Source organism: Watersipora subatra, chromosome 11 (genome assembly GCF_963576615.1).
Source record: "Watersipora subatra chromosome 11, tzWatSuba1.1, whole genome shotgun sequence".
NCBI lineage: Eukaryota > Metazoa > Bryozoa > Gymnolaemata > Cheilostomatida > Watersiporidae > Watersipora > Watersipora subatra.
Window position 1 is genome coordinate 36424564 of NC_088718.1, and position 20856 is coordinate 36445419.

The 20856-nt window shown below is 35.9% G+C and overlaps 1 protein-coding gene across 1 annotated transcript; it reads right to left on the reverse strand.

The window, feature by feature from the left end:
- Window positions 1–348: 348 nt before the first annotated feature.
- On the reverse strand, window positions 349–11271 carry LOC137408701 (CD59B glycoprotein-like). Its single transcript, XM_068095277.1, has 3 exons — window positions 11137–11271; window positions 8248–8373; window positions 349–880 (listed from the first exon to the last, which is right to left on the reverse strand). Exons 1-3 carry the CDS (start codon window positions 11168–11170, stop codon window positions 711–713), a joined length of 330 nt encoding a protein of 109 aa, XP_067951378.1. The 5' UTR covers window positions 11171–11271; the 3' UTR covers window positions 349–710.
- Window positions 11272–20856: the final 9585 nt, after the last annotated feature.

The following is a 20856-nucleotide window of genomic DNA, read 5'->3' on the forward strand; positions in this document are numbered from 1 at the left end:
ACAGCTTATGGCAGTAACTAAAGAAGCTCAAAAAAGGGATGAACAGCATAAGGGATACAGCGGCCTTTGCATTAATAGAATCATGGAACATATTTACTTTACCCAAACTTGCCCAGTTATGCATCTGCGTTAAAGTTGTCAAAATTCTGCAAAAACTATGCCCAGAATATTTTTATTTATTCTTCCCCACATATGACAGACATAATTTTTATTTCATGACACCAACATACTACATCCACCATCATATATTTCAGTTTATGAACTTTCTGTTACTGCAACCTTCAATTCTAAACTATCTCAACTCTTCAGTAATACTCTTAGAACAACAATTCTCAAAACACTTTCAACTCACTCGATAATTTTTGATTTGTCTCTTTAATTTTTTTGCATGTAAAAAAAAATCATTTTGTTGATGATTACCAACGCCAGTAGAAAGTTATACATACAATAAGACGAATAAGGATAAGAATAACAATAAGACGGCAGAAGCTCCCTCAATAATAAAAAGTTGTCTGTACTTTACTCACTTGGTTTATAATATCTAAACTGATACATCGCAGCTATACTGCATATTTTTATTTATTTCAGAATTAAAGTCATAAAATAAATCTCATATGTGCTTTATCAACTTAAAATCAAAAATTAGTCATAACAAAATCTGCTAATTCGATGCAACAGGGTCAGAGGGTGAAACTGTGATATAGATTGCTTTAATTGATCAACTTGGCAGCTACAAATGGGGCAAGCAGAGCCAGGGTCGAAACTGTGACTGTGCTAGCTTTGTTGCAGAGGTCTGCTCCGCAGTTGCAATATTTGGTCTTAACTCCAAACACTTTGAGTGAAGAACATTTAGTGGCACCAGCTCCACAGCCACGAACCACTAAAACACAAAAGGGTTTAATTTAAAAGAAGAGAAGCAGAACTTGATATAAAGTTTATGTTAGTACAATTTCACTATAAAAATTTCACCTTAAGGCTTAAATTTCACCGTAAGGGTAAGTATTCTATAAAAAGAGTTATCATTATGGTTACTTTTAGCTTTTTTATCATTTTAGCATTATTATCATTTTTATTATTTTCATCAGTTTACTATTATTTTTATAATTTTTTTATTTTTATTGCTATTTTTATTGTTATTAGTTATTATTGTTATTATTATTGTTGTTATTATTATTGTTATTATTATTGTTGTTATTATTGTTATTATTATTAGTTATTATTATTGTTATTATTGCTATTATTATTTTTATTGTTATAATTGGTTTTATCATAGTATGACCTGGGATAAAATATTTTCTGACATCGACCTAGTTCTACTAGCTGGGAAGCACAGGACCTTTTTGAGGATGTTAGCCGAATCTAACAGGGCTGACAATAGTTTGATATATAATGATTTATAACAATAATAATAAGGGTTAGGAGTATTAATATTGTGGGAAGCCTTGGATTTTTTAAAGACCACCTTAAAGGCTGTTTTCTAGTGATCCAGGGCTCTATCTAAGGGCCATAGGCTTGTCATTGTCTTGTTTTGCTGTAGAGCCTTTCTCACAGTCTTTGCCGCCCCTATAATTGCCCTTTTTGTGACGTTCCTGCTACTACTTCCTCCTGGTATGAGATCATTATGATAATGATTATTAATATCATTGTTATTTTAATATCAGGGTATTAGCTATTATATTAAAATCATGATTAGCATCTGATATTAGCATTCTTTCTCATCTGGTATCCAAAGCGCCAACACAACTTTGTTTATTCATTTTACATCCAGTCATTTGTTCCATCCAACTTGCACCAGCATTGATCATGACTTGGCTGATTATTCTCTTTGGCCCAGGCAGTCATCAGAATCCTTAGCTCATTGTTGTGTATGGTTATATACTCGTGTCCATTCATATCATATTCTGTTATGATCGAAGGCGGATGATTAGCTTAGGTGGTAGCACGCCTGGTGACTAAGCCAAAAATTGTGTCTGGCGTCCCAAATAGTGTAAACTTTTTTCTCAACATCTACCTGAGGCTTCTGACAGATGGATGGACAGACAGACGGGTGGACAGACTAATTGGCAGACGGATGGAAAGACAGATAGACAGACAGATGGACAAACAGACAGAGGGGGCGGATGGACAGACTCAGCTTTTATTATAATAAAGATTACAAGCAGCCCACCCTGACAGTTCAGTGTGCTGTGAGAGATTGCCTGATGTAATAACTGTCTTCACAAGTATTCCAAAATGTGGTATGGCAAGATATTGGCACAGGTGTTAGACTACTGGACCGCCAAGCGGAATGTCAAGAGATTGAATACCAGATAACTTAATCTTTTTTCCAACATCCACATGTGGCTGTAGGTGGACAGACAGACAGACACATCTCTCGGTGTAATAAAGATTATTATTGTCATCCTATATTGTTATTGTTATGGCATAATTAAAAAAATATTTTTGCTTGAAATAAAATTATAGGGAACAAAATATTTAATAAAGTCAGGCTATTGGCTGACAACAACATTTCAAATAAGTTAATCTAAATATAGACAATTTTTCTTTGATCTGGTTAATCATGTACCAGTTTAAATTCTATTTTATCAACTTTTAAATGTTCACAAGCTTTTTAGTTGGAACAAAAATCTTGTTTTAAAACAGTGTATTATGTGCCACCACAACAGCAGTTCTAAAGGTTTTAATAAGCAAGCATGCAAAGCAATGCAGTCTCGGCTCGTGCTTTCAAAGCATTCGCATCGCAGACGATGACTGGTATACAACTGAAATGCATGTGGAACTACTTGACATCTGTTTTATATACTGTTAGTAATAGATTCAACGTGTTGTTATTAACTTGAAAGATATTCACACAACCTACACATTGTTTCCTTAGATGGTTATCTAAAGGCTGGTTCTCCCTATATTGCAATATGTCAGCGTAGTCCTTTTGGCAATTATCCATTGAAAATATGGCACACAGATCTAATGTTTTGAAAGATGAAAAAATCACACATACTCATCTCAGTTGCCGCTAAGCCTGGTTCACACTATATTGCTGTATGTCGGAGTTATCCTCTCGAAAATCATTCATTGATTATGTGCACCGTAAACCGATTGCCTCCCTGAAGAAACGCTGATACATAAGGAAATATTGCAGCCATCTAATATTTTCCTGGAAATTCACATTGCACATTCTTTGTGAAGATGAGATTCTTCATTGAAAAGATTTTTCAATTTTTTAAGTAAGACATAACAAACATGCATTTAAAATGACTACATAGTTTTTGGTGACTTCACAGTGCTTGTCAGATTATTCAGCTCAACTTCAATTCAACTCAATTTCAACTCAACTCCATTTCAATTCAACTCCATTTCAATTCAACTCCATTTCAATTCAACTCAACTAAGGTGTACAAATAGACAAATCAGGCAAGCAACAATAATAGCGTAGCTGAATATAGACAAGCTGAATGCACTACAATGGAGGATGTTTTTTTAAATGTGTCAATATTTTAATCTAAATTCTTACATTCTCTCCTTGTCAAATTAGTCTGTTTTTGTAATGCAGTATTGTTGGTCTGCATGAAGTGCTGCCAAGGTTAAAAATGAGGGTAGCTCCTTGGAAAAAAACCAAAAATGCTGACATGCTTCCAGCAGCAAGTGTCAGACGTTAAATGTCAACATAAATGTTTTTCTTGCCATATATGGTTGCAAATCTGACTGTGACACACATTCTTGCAAAAACAGCATTTTTGCAAAAACAGACTTTTTACGGAATTCAAGTAACTTTTTATACAACTTTTGCAACTGCACAATTATTTACCTCCCACCTGCTACTGTCAAATCAATGTTAGATTTAAAACAAATCTTCTAGCTAAATTTAATTATCCGATACACCAAAATGAATCATAGTTATATAATTTAAAACTTTGAAGCCTGGGCTGGAGATAACTCCCCATTGGATCCTTGGCCTGAGTAAACTCAATTGCATAGTTTCGCGTTGTCTTCCCAAACTAGAATTTCCATGTTTTAGTCATTTTGTGTGGCTTAGGCTTTCAGTTTAATTCCAAAATTTCAAATGAATTGGTCTATTAGTTCTTGAGATATCGCCAAAATACCAAAGGCACTTCTTACTGACTGAGAAAGGATAATAATGGCTGCCATCAGGATATTAGTCTTTAATGACATGCTGATTGAAGTTCTTGGCAATGAAGAATAAAAATAGACAGAGCTAGAAAGCTTTTTCACCTCGGCAGCAAAAATCTTTGTTCGAAAAATATTGTTTTTCACTTAAAAACATGCAGACTCTATCAAACTTGGTATACATCAACTGTTGTGTTCTGTCAGTTACCTCAAAAAATTCTCTTTTTTGTATCAACTTTATTTAGCAGCTCCTTAGCGATCTTTGAGGCTAAACAACCAGCTCTCAATTAAAAGCACACATTTACATTAAAAATAGCATTCGCTTATATATGTTCATACGCATAATTGATAGGAAGTGATGCTATCCAATGAGCCAAGCGCAAGATACAGAAAGGTAACATGTCAGATATAATATTATCATAATTTTTTTACAGGCAGGAACAGTCAGAGATTGCACGCGTCAAACGGAGCAGATCAGTTGCCTAACAATAGTATGGATTGGTATAAAGACAAAGCCATTACAGAGTTAGTCAGCTAGTTGACAGTGGTCGTTATTACGATGCTGATATCTATAGTGTAAATCACTAAGCAGCAGCAATGTAGGACAATCACACGGAGCCATTCTATGCAAATTTGTTGTATATTGTTATGTATATGAGTAACTCAGTTGTATAATAAATCTTAAATAATCATAAATAATATAATGAAATCGTAATTGATGTGTGATTAGTATGTCGAGATACTCTTGTCTCCCACTTGCAGACACCTTACTCTAGCTTTCACAATTTCTTCTCTTAGCAATTGGATTAATGACTGCCTACTTTTTAGTATGCAAGTTAACGCTTACTATGAAAGTGGCCTGATTGGCGAGTGTAGAATGAACCAAAATACAAAAGATGGCTTTTAGCCTGCAGGCATTTTGGGACAAGTGCATCAATAGGTAATGGGCATACTTTGAAGGGGCCTACCTGAAACTTGAGGCCTAAGGGCCTACCCTGGATCACACCTCATATGTTTAGGCTATGACGTAAAACTGCTATGAAAGCAAAAACATAGCATTAGGTATTTAGTTTTCACCCGCTGCTGACTAGCCCAACCGGCATGATATTCCTTGTGGAACATATGCCTCCTGACACAGGTCAACTGTTTTGATTGACAAAAGGTCACTCCAATGGAGGATTGGTTAAAGCATAATTACCACAAACAGCTTTCATCATTTTTTCATAGGTAAATCAGACACGCTGATTCCGATTTTGTATTCAAAATAAACATTAGTTTATTCCATTTTTGTTTCTGAAGGCCTTTTACAGTGATTCAATATCGGTGTCACAAATGACACAATCGACACAACAAGCCCCGTCCATAAATATGTGACGTAGCCTAGCTTTTGAGGAACAGAAGTTGGGGATGTTTAGTTCAATTTAGAATGATAGAGATGGGTGTCTTAAAAACCATTATTCTCTAAATTCAGCCTTCAAAATAATCTGTCTTTTCTGAAAGGTAGATAAGCAATGACTTGCAACAAAATTCACAGGACAGTTATTTGGTATCAAAAGATTCACTATGTTTTACTCTGCTGTGTTGTACATTAAGTGCTAAATATGTGGAAATGTGATTACAAGCTCTTAACAGCTCCAAAGCGAACAGTTAATCGCAGCCATCGCGAGACCGCTGTAGATTAGAATCTCTTTCCAAAACGGCTCAGATGGGAAGTAGTTGAACAAAATAGCTTCTGTTTATACTTTCACGCAACCTCATTCGTCACAATATATTTGTGACGAATGAGGTTTTCACAAATATACTTCACGCATTCAATAAAACCATGTCTATTGTTCTTACGCGTCTATTTCATCATCATTATAATGCTGTTACTTTCAGCACTAATATCTTATAACCTACCACAAAAATTCATTTATTTATTTAACCTTAGCTCGAAGGAGTACATATCATTGTCTGATAAACATGCCGAGCCTGTTGGTCACCTGTGATAATCGAAAAATGCTGCAGAAAGTATTCGCGAAGTAGTGGGTCACATGATCAGATTACGACTTGACGATTAGACCCAGCCAAAACAAAACTGTACAGTAGCAAACATCTATATTATTTTGATACAATACGGGGTCTTCGGTAAAACCCAAAGTGTTTGTCATAAACTAGTGCTACGTGAAGTTTTTTATTGAACCTTTTATTGGCCTTTATTTATGTTACAACATCACATGACAAAACAATAATCAAATGTAATGACTACATCGGAGAAATAAACTGATTCTGATCTACGGCGGTGTCGTGATGGCGATGATTAACTGTTTGTTTTTGAGCTTTTAAGAGCTTGTAATCACATTTCCACATATTTTGCACCTACAACATAGCAGAGTAAAACATATAGTGAAACTTTTGATACCAAATAACTGTAATGTAAATTTTTTTGCAAGTCAACCTTTAACATTGCTTGTAGTTTGTTACAGAATGTTTAATAGGCTGAACGCCATGAAAAGTGAGCTGAAACAAGCGCGATTTTATCACAAGTCAGCGTTGTTATCGGTTATACAGTCATAGATTTGACGACGCAAGCAGATAGACAAATCTCAATGATGAATTTTAGTAAAAACTATTGTTTATGAAAAAAGATCAATGCGATTGCAGTTTGCAAAATGCAAAGGCTGCTAAATGTTTCAACACACTCTTTGACTGATCGCTACAATGGTTCCTTTGATGTTAACAGAATTAGGTGTCAATAATCAAGCTAACCAAATGTCAATCTAATTTCATAGACCAACTAAAATTTATAGCAACTCGACATTTTGCTATGACTAGTACTCCGCTGTCTAGTATGTGAGAGATCATCAAAACTGCGGACAAAGCACAGAGAATAACTGTGCGTACAAGTATTCTAAAATGCCGGAAGGTAGTTGAGTGATGTAGCTGGCAATTTGTCTGTATGTGAAACTAAATGCCACAAACCTAAATATCATAACAATAGTTAACAATAGTTAACAATACTTTTATAACAATAGTTTATTCTAACTTTTAACTAGCTTCGAATAGGCGGACAGACAGACAGACACGACTCCTATTGTTGCAACGATTGATTAAATTCCGGTTATGTTCAATGAATATTTGAATAACTGCATTTAAGATAAGAACTCTTCTTCTAGAACGGTTTCAAAAATAAACTTGCGCAAAAATTTAGTTGAATTTATCAGAAGGTATCGGAATTTTCTTATTAAAATCAACAAAACTTGAGCGCGATTAAAACGCTCAGAAGAAGTGGAAGTGCGGATTATGATGTCTATAGTTGCACAGAGACAGAATGTACAAGCATAATGCTGCAAATTGAACACATTAGCTGATGTCAACTATTACAACAATAACAATTAGTGGCGGCCTTTTGCATGTTTTGCCAATTTTAATCTGGAAACACCCTGGCAGTCAGATCATCTCAAACATCAAAAACAATCACAAATGATAGAAAATATGGATACTTTTTAATAAAGTCTACTAAAATTTTCTGCAAGTTTTACTTTAAGAATGGCATTATTTTTTCACATAAATTGTATACACTTAGATGACTTAGGTACAACACAGATCTCTACAGCTTAGTAAAAACTGTCGATGCAATATAAAAAGCAATGATATTCCCGTTAGTGTGTGAGCAGTCCCTGGAAGAGTGAGTCTGCTTAGCTTACCGCAAGCAGAGACTGGGTGTTTGAGAGACATTGTTGTACAAACAAAGGCTCTGTGATCTTGTCTGGACATGTCTGAGTACAGCGGCAAGGAAATATTTACGGCTAGAGACATGTCCGGTATGCAGAGAGTAATACAAGATTGGAGAGCATTTCTGTCACTACCACTAGTGTTTTAACCTCCATGACTAGAGACATACCCGGTTGCAACAAGCATTTTAAGGTTGGATGTCATTCCTGTCACCAAGAGTTGCTTTTTTTGGGGAATTGGACACAACCTGTTGTTTCTAGGTCAAGGATTCTAGACCGCAACTGCCCTTACCAAGTACAACTTTGTTATTAGCAATAATCCATACATAGATACATGCCTTTACATAAATATTATATAACTAAAAATGCTAAAGTATAAATGATTTAGGTCAGTTTTCAAAAAGCCTACCATACTCATTAGCAACAGTCTTTGAGCAGGTCATTTCCTCGTCTTCGCAGGTGATAATGTTTGAAGTGGGCTCGTCGCATCCTGTGCATGAGTAACACCTGATGGCTACTGCGCGTTCCATCATCACTGCAATAATAATAATAACAACTAAAAATTCCACTGTCATACAGCCCACGGCCAAAGTGATATTGGAAAAAAGAAAGGGTAGCCTACTGATGGTTGAGAAATGCAATATTAACAGTCAAATGGCACTGCAGTGCAATAGGATAACTGCAATGGTAGCTGTAATGTACTGGGTGTGGGTGTTATTATATACAACAAATAGCAATAATGAAAGGAAAAGATTATATGTTTATATCTCTCCCCTGCAATAGGAGAAAGGCAATATTGGCCAATATTAGAAGTAAAATGCACTGATATTTTTAGGATAACCAATATTATTAATATAGTAATAATATAAAACCAATGCACAATTTTGTTTACATTTCAAAACGTCATAGCTAACAATATCACAAAGTTGTGACATTTATATAGATTTTTAGAAAATCTGTTCTACGTAGTCATTGTTCTGTAGTCATCCAAACTTACAATTAATTATTGTAATAATTTCATAAAAACCGTTAGAAAAAATACCATCGTCATTTCCTTTACTTACACTGCGTTGGACATCAGTTAGAATACCAAAGGACTCAAAAGTGTCTAAAAATGTAAGTTACTTTGAAATCGGCAAAAATGAAACGATTTCAGTACTCCTACGTTAATTACAAAAACCTTCGGCAATTGGACAATGCTATAGACTGGTGAAATGTGCACGTTATTTTTTTCGTAAAATGCGCACGACTTAATCGTTCTATTCTCTGTCGTTCAGCGTTTTAATTTCCAGTTTTAACGTTGATAAAAGTGAGGCTTAGCAAGTTTTAATAACGATTTTCGGCCAAATAAATCTGTCTATTTATGTATAATCCGATCAAATGGGTTAGTTTTAGGAATTTGCGGTAACCTTTCAAAGGCTTAGCAACGTATTGAAATTAGTTTATATGCGTTTTGTATCATTATTATACTTGAACGACTTTACAGAAAAAAGTTAATTTTGTTGATAAGATTTCATTACAAGGGTTTGGTGACGGCCGTTAACGGATAACTTTTTGGGAGTTAATCATAAATCTCCCAAACCAAACGCTTCGTTCTTGTTTGGTCGTGGGATAAGTAAATTCAGTAACATGTGGTACTAATATGTGGTGCAACCAATTTTTTACAGACTTTGTTGAGCTGGACATGTCAATATTATGTCTCAATACAGACTCTCTTTAGTTTCACGGAATGCTGGCAGGAAAGCCATGGCATCGCTCCAAGGATGCTACGAAACACGACCTCATGGCCTTTAACATTGATCTTGCTTCCTAGACAACTTTCTCTAGAGACCTTCGCAACTGGAGAGGCAACTAAAGCTTCATGCTTGTCACTTCCATAATACCCGAGGGTAACGTGGCACATTTGCAATGAAAGCACCCGAGGCGCCATTGTCACTCATTACAGATACGCGCCCACACACGTAATCATTGTGTTTTTTTGCTTCAAGTGTATTTGGAGTGATAGGCTGCAGGCAAAGTCGCACCCTACCGTTTCAAAAATTTAAAGTTGCATTATAAATCTTTTAAAGATTTGCGATGTATCTGTCAGAACAAAACTTGTAAAAATAGACTTCTGGGTAATATACTTTCAATTCATGCGTAGCCGACTAGCTACACTGAAAAGTAATTATTCTCTCATCCTTGTGGGAGAAGCCTATCCTTAGAATATAAATGTCAATGTTAAGACAGGAAGTCAAGCAGAAACAGCAGTGAGAACCAATAAAAGGTTATCTGAGCTGAAACGAGTTGTGGGCTGAAATTCTTTTACCTCCACAAGAAAGAGATTAGCCAAGTATCCTCGACTCAGATCTATCAGCGGTGAGCATTTTTATAATGTCGAATTACTTTGACAGCGAACGCCTTCCACAAATTTAGCAAAGGAAAATGTCATTCAATGCGTGCAGATTTTAAAGTTTATATGATTTAGAGTGGAAGCAACTCCGAACACATTTGAAGCATGCCAGCACATGCGATATGTTGAGCTCAAATGTGTAATTCGTGTTACTGAATTTACTTTCTGACAGCAAGGTCATGGAAAGGTCATGGCAAGATCACTAACAGGTTGTGCAGCGTCTCGGGAGCTGTGAAGGAGAATGACTAACCAGAGACACACAGTTACTGCTAAACGCAATTGACACAAGGAAGAACTAATTTCCAGAAAAAATGGTACTACTTTTTATTTGAAGATGAAAATGATAGAAGATTACCAAGAAGTAGCAGTAAGTTTTATCATTTTGATTGTTTTTGATGTTTAAAGTGATCTCACTGACCGCATGTTTTAAAAATTAAAATTAAAAAAACCTGACCGCGGTTAAAACGCTCAGATCAAGTGAAGGTGCGATTATGATGCTGATGGTTGCGAAAAGACCGACAGAATACAAGCGTGTAACACTGCACCTTGAATGCAAGAGCCGATATCAGTTATAGCAACGATAGCAACGATAGCAACGATAGCAACTAATGACATCATTTTACACATGTTTTTCTTCTGAGCGCTTGCACCGCCGATCAAGTTTTGCCAATTTTAATCTTGAAACATCCTGGCAGTCAGATCAAAACAAAAAACTAAATCTCAAAGAATAAATAAATATTTATCCTTTCTGATGAAATCTTTTAAAATTTGACATAAGTGACTCTTTGAAGCTTCTACTGTTAAGTTCTTAAAATTTGTTTAACAAAGATCTTTGTATACTTGAAAATTGTTAAAGAAACGTTTTGGTATCTAAATAAAGTTTTGCTAACAGGTATACAAAGTTACCTGCCAAAAGCATAATCGCTAGGACTGCCTTCATATTGCTAGCACTTGAGTCACTTGCACGAACTTGATGTTGTCGTGTGACGTGTTACGGAATAGAGGTGAACCACAAATGAAAAGAGCTTGCCTGCAAAGTGGCTTTGCTCAGTAGGCGGAGCTTAGTGAGCTATCTATTGGAAAAGCTTACATTTAGGGGGTGTGTCCGCTCATTAACTCATATTGCACCACCCAATAAGGCAGCATCATTCACACAAACTCCTGTCATATTGATAATGGCTAACATATATAAATATTCACAGGGCTTTCATTTCGAAAGGGACGATTTGTGATTAGATTCTGGTTTTCACACAATTCTGAGCCACAGTATGTCAATCAGTATGGCCAAACTGACGATAGATGTGTCAAGGTGAATACTTACTAACGGCCATGAATGATCTCCACATTTTTTCTTTCTCATTCTTATCATGGTTATGCTCATGCTAGCTTATTTATGCTTGTTTTAGCTTGCTGGTCTTGCTATTATCTCTATGATTGTATTAAATATAACTTATACCAGAGCTTCATTGCTAATTGGTTTCATTTAGAACCATATAACTAGCTAATCTTCATTTTATTAGAGGGCCGTACACTCTTGGTGCTCATAGCCTACATACCTTAAGTTTGTATGCACACACTACCTTTACTCATGTGAATGGAATTTTACTAAGAGAATGCAGACATAAATATTTTACCACCAGCTGCTGATAAAATGTTGAGCCACCCGTGTAACTGGAACAATTGTCATCTCTGACTGAACTTTCTCATAGCTGGTGTTTTGCGACGCTAGTCTTTTTTGTAAAAGTTTTAATCTGAAATGCTGTAGACCAGACTAGTAGTAAAATAGAACAGCATTATAACCACTCATAGCATAGATCTTTGAAATAGCTAAAGGTTAATTTCTAATCAGCAAAGTTGAAAGCAGATTCATTGTTTGATATGCTCACGAGTAAGAAATTTTGTGAATTTAGGAGCAAGAAATTCTACTGATTTCAGTTTTTCTTTCACAAAAAGTTACAAATGTTTTACAGGAATCTGTAAGTTTAATCTCAGACATTTATTATCTGTTGGAACATCGAATTTGCAGGTTTATCTATTAATTGTCAGATGATGTGCTAAATACTGTTTCTTTACCGACATAAATAGATATGGACGCAGAGAAGATGGAAAGGCTACATAGACTTTGTGAGAGAGACCAATTAGCTTTTCGTGTCTATTGCTCACTCACCAGTTTTATGGTTCTTAGTTAATTAAAACATCGGTGTGTTCAGGTCGAAGGTGCCATGAGAGTTGTTTCGACCTGTGGTGTGCTCGGCCAACTGTGAGGGTTGTTTGGCAAAAAGATCAAACTGTTGTAGATGGCCAGCCCTGTGTCTCGACACATTTTCACTTCCATCTAAGCTTGGCGTTACAGTTTTTGAATTCCAACGAGCAACACACAGCTGATGATTAATAGACAAATTTTTCTGGTCAGAACATTTAGATATGCTGTTAATTAGTTTCGTTGGACTATTTAAATGAACTCTGTGAGTGTTTTTTAAAGACGGCAAAAAGGTTTGTGTCAGCAATTTTGTATTATAGTAGAACAAATTGTTTTAAATCTGCTGTTCAATTGTAGATTTCATGGTTTCAGTGTTGATGGGAGCTCAGAACCATATATCGGTGAGCTAAACACGATTAGCTCTTTTATGTACGTAAATATAAAAATATTCAAAGTCATTAAACATTTAGCTATATTTATGATTTATGGGACAACTCCGAAATCAGTTGGGGTTGAACAAAATCTGTTGCAATTACTTACATTGTTTTGAAGCTGTTATATAATTCTTTTCTTTGAGCAATTTCGTAATATTTTGGATTACTTGTAAACTGCCTTTCTCGGATGGTGGCTATCTTTGGTTAATAATAGTTTTGAATAACTGTTTAACACGTTTAACATAACTGTTTAACACCTGTTAAATGATAATTTTTTTTGAAGATGTAGCTTGTTAGTTTTTATCTAGTAAATAGTTTCCCATGTGAGTAGCATCTGAAAACTTTGCTGGTACAACGGACGTGTTGAACTAAGTGTACTCGACAACCTAATTCCCGTAGACCAACAGAATCGTAGTCAGCAACTCAAATGTTTACAGAGCATTGAAAGGAAACAAATGGGTCAATTTTTAAGTACCTGTTTTGGGACATTTGAGATATCTATAGCAATATATATGTAACTAGATTTAAAATTTTGTTCTAACAATCATCAGCAAATATAAATTAAAATAGCCTATATGCCAGTAGAGCTGCTTAGCAAGACTTTAATAGTCATAGCCAATGTGAATACGAGCGAGAGGCAGGCAGCCTCCCGGCTATGTACATCATTTTGAAAAAGTCTGGACGGATATTTTTTTCTGAGAATTCTAACCGCCATACAGTTTTGTCAATTTGAATCTTGAAACATCTTAGCAGTTGGACTACCTCACACATAAAAAACAATCACAAATGATAAAATATTACCAATACTTTCTGATAAAATATACTAGAACTCTGTGCAAGTACATCCTTAAGGCAAAGCTTAGGGCTGATCCATCAGGCCTCTTTAGTTCTTGCATACAGCTCATTAATTCAGCCTTATATACAATAAATTTATATATTGTCTAGAAGCTTGGGGTAATGTGTCAGCTGTAAAAGACGCTGCCCGATGGCACAATAGCTCATTCCCCTTTTACAGGCTCAGATATAATAACACATGAGAGTAGAGTGCTTTAGTACATATTTTCATATAACAGACACAGTCACAGACTACTCTGCCATCTTAGAAAACGTGTCAGCATTTTATATGGTTGGCTTACGGCAACAGCAGTGTTACATAAGATGGCATGGTCAAACTCATGATGGCAATTGCATAAGTTGTCGTAAGACGTTATTTAATACACAAGAAAAATGGTATAATTAATGGCCAAATATGCATACATGACAGCTACTGCTGCCAAAAGTCACTAAAATAAAGCATAAGTTTTTCTTAAAATGTAGCTGATAATCTCTGTGTACTATGGCCACCACACAGCTACAAACTTATAAAAAATATTAAGAACCCAGAAATGAACTTTACGTGTTATATTCACCAAAATCTGACATTTCATGATGTCTCTTTATTTAAAAAACCTAATATACTACCAATTCAACAACTATATACCCACAGACTTTGCCTCTCAGCTCACTCTGATCACAAGAATAAACTAAAAGAAAAGCCATACTACGCTACCCGCATCTTTGTGCTAACAACCAGACCATTCAATTTCTCATCTGAATGTGGCCAGAGACATGATGCATACGCCTTTTCGATGCATGGAACTCTCCACCATTTTAAATCAGAGAGATGAGCGATGTGAATCTCTCAAAACTGCCTGCTGGACTCACTGACAGAATCCATGCCGCCTGAGTTGTCAACTCCTCACACGATCTTGCACCTTGACTAGCCGTAATATTGCGGGATGAGCCCTCGTGGTCTCTACACTTTTACTTGTTTTCAAAGGATGATATTGGACCTACATAAAGCAAACAAACAAGCCCCAGAACTCATTGCAGCCAATGTCAAAAAGGCACTTTAAAGGCTGGTTCACGCTATACTGTCTATTTTAGCTTTGATGCCACAATGCTGCACACTATCTCAAACCAATTTGCCTATGCATCGGCAAATTCTCTGTGACGTCAATTCTCCGTCAATTTTCTTTTTGATTTTTTCTATTTTTTTCTCTTTTTTTTTGAAATAAACCTTTTTAAAAAACCGAATGTTTGAATTAAGTACTAGTATCCTAGAGACAACCACAAATACAAAAATAAATCGACAGTGAATTACCATCACCATGAAAATTCGTTTAATTTTTAACCTTACCTCGAAGGAGTACATATCATTGTCTGATAATCATGACGAGCCTGTTGGTCACTTGTGGTAATCGAAAAGTGCTGCAGAAATTATTTGCGAAATATTGGGTCACATGATCAGATTACGACTTGCCGATTAGACCAAATCGAAACAAAACTGTAAAGTAGCGAGCATCTATATTTGATACGGGGTCTTCGGTAAAATCCAAAGTGTTTGTCATAAACTAATGCTACGATAAGTTTTCTATTGAGCTTTTTATTGGCCTTTCAATTCACCGTGAGAACATCAGGTGACAAGACAGTAACCAAATTTCATGGCTACGTCATCGAAATAAAGAGATTCCAATCTACGGCAGCTTCTCGTTTTTGAGCTTTTAAGAGCTTGTAATCACATTTCCACATATTTGGCACCTATAACACAACAGAGTAAAACATGGTGAATCTTTTGATACCAAATAACTGTAATGTGAATTTTATTGCAAGTCAATCTTTAAAATATATAAATAACTATCAGCTCAACCACTTTATGTTTAACTGCTATCACTCTGTTTAAATAACTGGACTAAATTGCAGACCATACTAAGCTACTTGCAGCTACCGCATGTATGAGCTATCAATCAAACCACTCAATTTCCTGTCCGCATGTGTTCAGGGACATACCACATACCACATACCACCTGTCTGATGCAGGGAACTGTCTTTTAGTTTAATTTGGAGAAGGAAGTCATTTGGAGGGTCATTAAAATAGCATCTACTTGACTCACCGAAATAGTGTCTATGCTGACTTTGCTGCCTATGCTGTTTTGCATAAACTCACACTTCGATTAGCTGAGCTATTGTCCGACGAGCAATCGTCTTCTCTTTGTTCATTCGCTTATTTTAGTAGATACTTATGGCTGTATGTAAAACAAACGTGATTAAAGCAAGAGATTGAAAAATGTTGAAATCTCGTCTGCAAGTAGAAACACATTATGTTTGACCTGATTAAAGGGCGATTCGCGTTAAATTTTAGAATGTTTTGTCAAAAACTATAGATATTTTTCTATCATTTGAAAGTTTTAGTTGATCTGACTACCAGGATATTTCAAGATCAAAATCAGCAAAACTTGATCATTATAAAAACGCTCAGAAAAAAGACCTCCAAAGATGATGTCAGTAGTTGCACTTCCTGTTGTCCCTCTTGTTATGACATTAACTATTGCGTTCAAGTTGCAATGTTATGCCTCTCTTTTGACATATATTATATTTTGTATTTGCTCATTATTATTAGAAAAAAAATGGTTATTTAGCCTCAAATACATTGTTATAAATGTTTCAAATAATTTAAAGATAGGTTGTTTAAAATCTTATCATTATTTTCTTTTAAACGCTGTGTAAACATTTGGGTTTTCGATGCTGATGAGATCGTATGTTTATCACTTATAAACAATATGCACGACTATTGATGTCATTTTTAGAAAAGTCTGAGCACTTCTGTTTTTGCTGAGTCTATTAACCGCAATGAATTTTATCGATCTTAATCTTGAAACATCCTGGCAGTGAGATCATATTAAACAATCAACAAACTGAAATGATAGATATCAAATTTCTATAGTTTGATGAAATATTTCACAACTTAACATGATAATGACTCTTTACAAAGTTCATCATCTTTTCAGCAGCAAGAATGAATGATTGATCAGTATGACAGCAGTTGTCACAATTGATCACATTGATACCTGTTCAACAGTTGGGATAGTCGATTAGCAGAATAACTTGTGGTATTCTGGGTTTAAGAGGCAGCACGCTGACTTATAATGCTCTCGCATCATGTCACAGAAAACTTTCTTTTGCCTGCAGTCAACATAGTAGGAGGTAGGAAATATGTCAGGATAAGTTGCTTCAAGCAGCCGGACTATTAGCATGTTGATAATAATTGAACTAATTTGTTCTCCTTAGAAGGAAACACATCAGTAAAGGTGTGTGTGGATTCCCTATGCAAAAAGATCTGAAATCCAGCAGGCTGGTGCACATTGTATCATTCTACTCCTGTGTTGTACTCTTGGTGATCGTTCGTCGACTATCCTCACAGTAAACCGATGGCATCGCCTGGGAAAAGCGGATACGTCAAAAAAGATTGCAGCTGCCAAACTTTTCCGTTAGTTTGCAGTGCATCCATGACGGACTCTTTGCAATGTGCACTAATTCGGCAATGATGATTGGCTGTCGAGGATTTCTTGATCTATATTTTTTTCATGACGGTCGTTGCGGGACCAGCATTTTTTCAATTCTATGACCGTAAAACATAATGAGAATACTATATCGCAGACTATTTGCTCATGTAAACTCAGATGGGTTTGTGACGGTGTGAATATCGTTATTACAGACAAAATAGTACTGCCGTCGACATATGGCGACATAGAGGGAACCAGTTTTTATAGGGAAGCTAAGAAGCAACTCAGAACGATCAAGCGTTTTCACTTTATTGTTGCCATTGAGGCTCATCCGCTTGCATACACTAGCCTATGTTGACCACGTGGAGAATATGCAGCTGTGTGGCATATATACTTCTTTAGATTTACTCATAATTAATATTTTCTTCTTAAGATTTACTCAGAAAATATCCATACAGTTGACATCAAACCTTAACTTACACGAAGTCTGATACAAAAGTTCCCGGAATGGAGTTATGTACACTTGCATATTCGCACGATGAAAAAACCCATTGCAGCGTTTGCTGGGAAACACCTGCAAAGTGTTGTCACAAAATTTCAGGTTGCTATGACAACGCGTTCTCAGCTGAGCCAATGATATGTCAAGGTCTGTCAGGTGCTTTCGGCAATTTTTTAACAAATTTATTGTCATGTTTAATCAATTGGAACAGCCTATTTGCATTAAATCTTGTGTGAAATTAGGGAAAACAAGTATTCAGACAGTTGAAATGTTAAATATTGCTTTTAGAGATGCTGCTCTAAAGAAAACGCAAATTTATGAGTGGCACAAACGTTTTTGTGAAGGTAAAGACAGCACTGAAGAAGATGCGAGGTCTGGCAGATCAGCGTCGGCAAGAACTTACTCGTCAATCAACAGTCTGAGGTCACTAGTCATGGCAGATCAACGTTTAACCATTAGAGAGATATCTAGAGAGACTAGACTTGGTTTTGGAACTGTTCAAAGAGTTTTAACAGACGATTTAAACATGAGACGAGTCGCAGCAAAGTTCATGCCACGCTTGCTAACTGATGACCAAAAAGAGCTAAGGATGCACGCTTGCAATGATTTTAAGGAAGCTATCAGGAATGATCAAAACTTTTATTTCGAAGGTCATAATAGCCTTGTTTTTTCTAATTTCACACAAAATTTAATGCAAAAAACGCTCTTCCAGTTTATTAGACATGACGAGAAATTTTTTTTAAATCGCCGGAAGCACTTGACAGACCTTGACATATCATCGGCTCACATGAGAACGTGTTGTCATAGCAACCTGAAATTCTGTGACAACACTCTGGAGACGCTTCTCAGCAAACGCTGCAATGAGTTTTTTCATTGTGCGAATATGCAAGTGTATACAACTCGATTCCGGGAACTTTTGGATCAGACCTCGTATACCTGTAATACGCTAATTATTGTTTATTAGGGTTGGCCGCTAGAATACAAATGGTAATAGTTAGTTAAAGCTTGCCATACTAGTTCGCCGTTAGTTGTTGCTAACAAATCCCATGTTCATAAATGCAATGCAATTGCATAACTACAGCTAATTGTATTTGCATGTCCACTGACAACTTATTAGCAAACATGCAAATGAAATCATCATGTGATAAGACTAAAAAATAAATGTCTGATGCAAAATCACAACTACTAACAGCTGTTGATCAATTATAACCAATCCATCAACCTCGAATCTTTGCTATAATATGAGCCATGTTTCTTCATCCATCTGTCTCAAGCCACACTAAGAGGCGTTACAAAAGATTGCACTGCACAGGAGTCCAACCCAAACCTTCTGATTCAGAATCAAGCGCTACCACTGTGCCACATCAACACATTTTTATATCGAAGAATAATTGTGTGCATACTTATTACACTTGCGACCTCTCAGGGCGCAAGAGAATACCTGCATACCAGTAGATATATAACTCTAACATGTACGGTTGTAGCACAATGGAACTTGAAACCTTTGTCATCGTCTATTTCAAACTAACATAATGCTTTAGTGTGAACCTGGTTTTAGTTTGTTTAAAAGGATAACAATTACAAATTATACGAATACTAATAATAATACGAATACAAATTTATATCTGTTGTTAACAACATTTTAACACATCTGATGCCAAAAAATGTTTTATTCAGATCGTTTTAGTCTGGGAGTCTGCGCAAAGTTATCTGCATCTCTAATTTGGCAAAGAAAACTTTGCAACGGCATATTTAGAAACTAAAAGTCCTTTAATTTTAATCAGGATCGAGCTTTGTCGATTTTTATTTTAAAACATCCTGGCAGTCAGATCACCTCAAACATAAAAAAACAATGGCGAATGATAAAAAAATATGGATACTTTCTGATCAAATTTACTGAAAATTTTGTGTAAGATTTTAAGGTAAGATTTTTTTTGTGAGTTTTTAAAAGTGAAGTTATATGCTGCTTTACCTATTTTGTGAAAAGTATTTTGTTTCTTTCAAATTTTCAAACATTTTCCATCAAAGGTAATGCAGTTAGCTGGCATTGTCGTAATCAGCATTGTTAACCTTTAGATACCATGAGAAAACCCTTCGGCGTTCCTTGCTGCTTGACTAGGCATTTCTTGTTAGCCACGCATTAACATTCTGGCTAGGCACAATGGGCTACTAGCACAAATTAGGCAGTTACAAATTGGCCAGCCACTTGATGGCATGACAATGAACATACCAAAGAATGAAATGAATCTGATTGAACAAGGTCGCTCTGTGAAGGATTGCCTCTACTGTGCCAAAAGGTAGTCATAACATAGCAAAGCAATAAATACGACTGACATTTGATAGGCATACGAGGATAAGTTTTTGATTGTTGTCCCTGACTCTGACACACCTTTAGTATGACTGCTACTGCAGATGTATCTTGGATGTTTAGTAATGCACAGGATTGGATGTCGTGAATCGGATGAAAAAAGATCGAGCATGCGATTTGTTTAGGACCAACTGACAAATGCCATAACTTTGCATTTTACCAAATGAATCTTTTTCCAAGGTCAGCTGATGATACCTGTGATTGAGGCAGCTAAAAACTGACCTAACAACGGAATGATCAACTGGACAGTTACATGTAACTGATCCTCATTCTTAACCTTGAGTCAATATAGCAGAATTACTTTGAATTAATAGACCTCAGTAAATCTATTAAAAGCATCAGGAGGTCTCATTTCTGTTTCGTTCCTTATTTTCAGATAAGATGATAAAAGCAACTGTCAAGGTGCGTTTACACCGGGACAATATGTTGGAGTTATGTTTCTGTTGAGCGAGTTGAAATAGCTTTTAGTCTTCTAACGATTTTGAATACATTTGTGCAAACAGCTTTACACCGACCAACTCAAACTTTGACCATACAAAATAAGTCACATTTTTTAGCCAATGAAATATAATATTAATACCTATTCCATTTGCTTGTATTTTTGGCGCTATTACCATCATTGGTCAAATCCATCCTGTACTCTGCCTATGAGGCTGTCAAAAACGGACACACGTAGTACGCAGCATTTCACCGATCTTGTGTCGATCACTGTCACAGTGGTCGACACAAGATCGGTGAAGCTAATTACGCTGCTTTGATTTTTATCAAGGTTCTCTTTGGGGTCTACCGGCCTATATTTGGAG

Coding starts and splice junctions, on each gene's coding strand:
- LOC137408701 (XM_068095277.1), bottom strand. CDS start 11,170: ATGAAGGCAGTCCTAGCGATTATGCTTTTGGCAG. Junction 8,374..11,136: donor AGCGATTATGCTTTTGGCAG/GTAACTTTGTAT, acceptor TTATTATTGCAG/TGATGATGGAACGCGCAGTA. Junction 881..8,247: donor GACTGTTGCTAATGAGTATG/GTAGGCTTTTTG, acceptor TTTGTGTTTTAG/TGGTTCGTGGCTGTGGAGCT.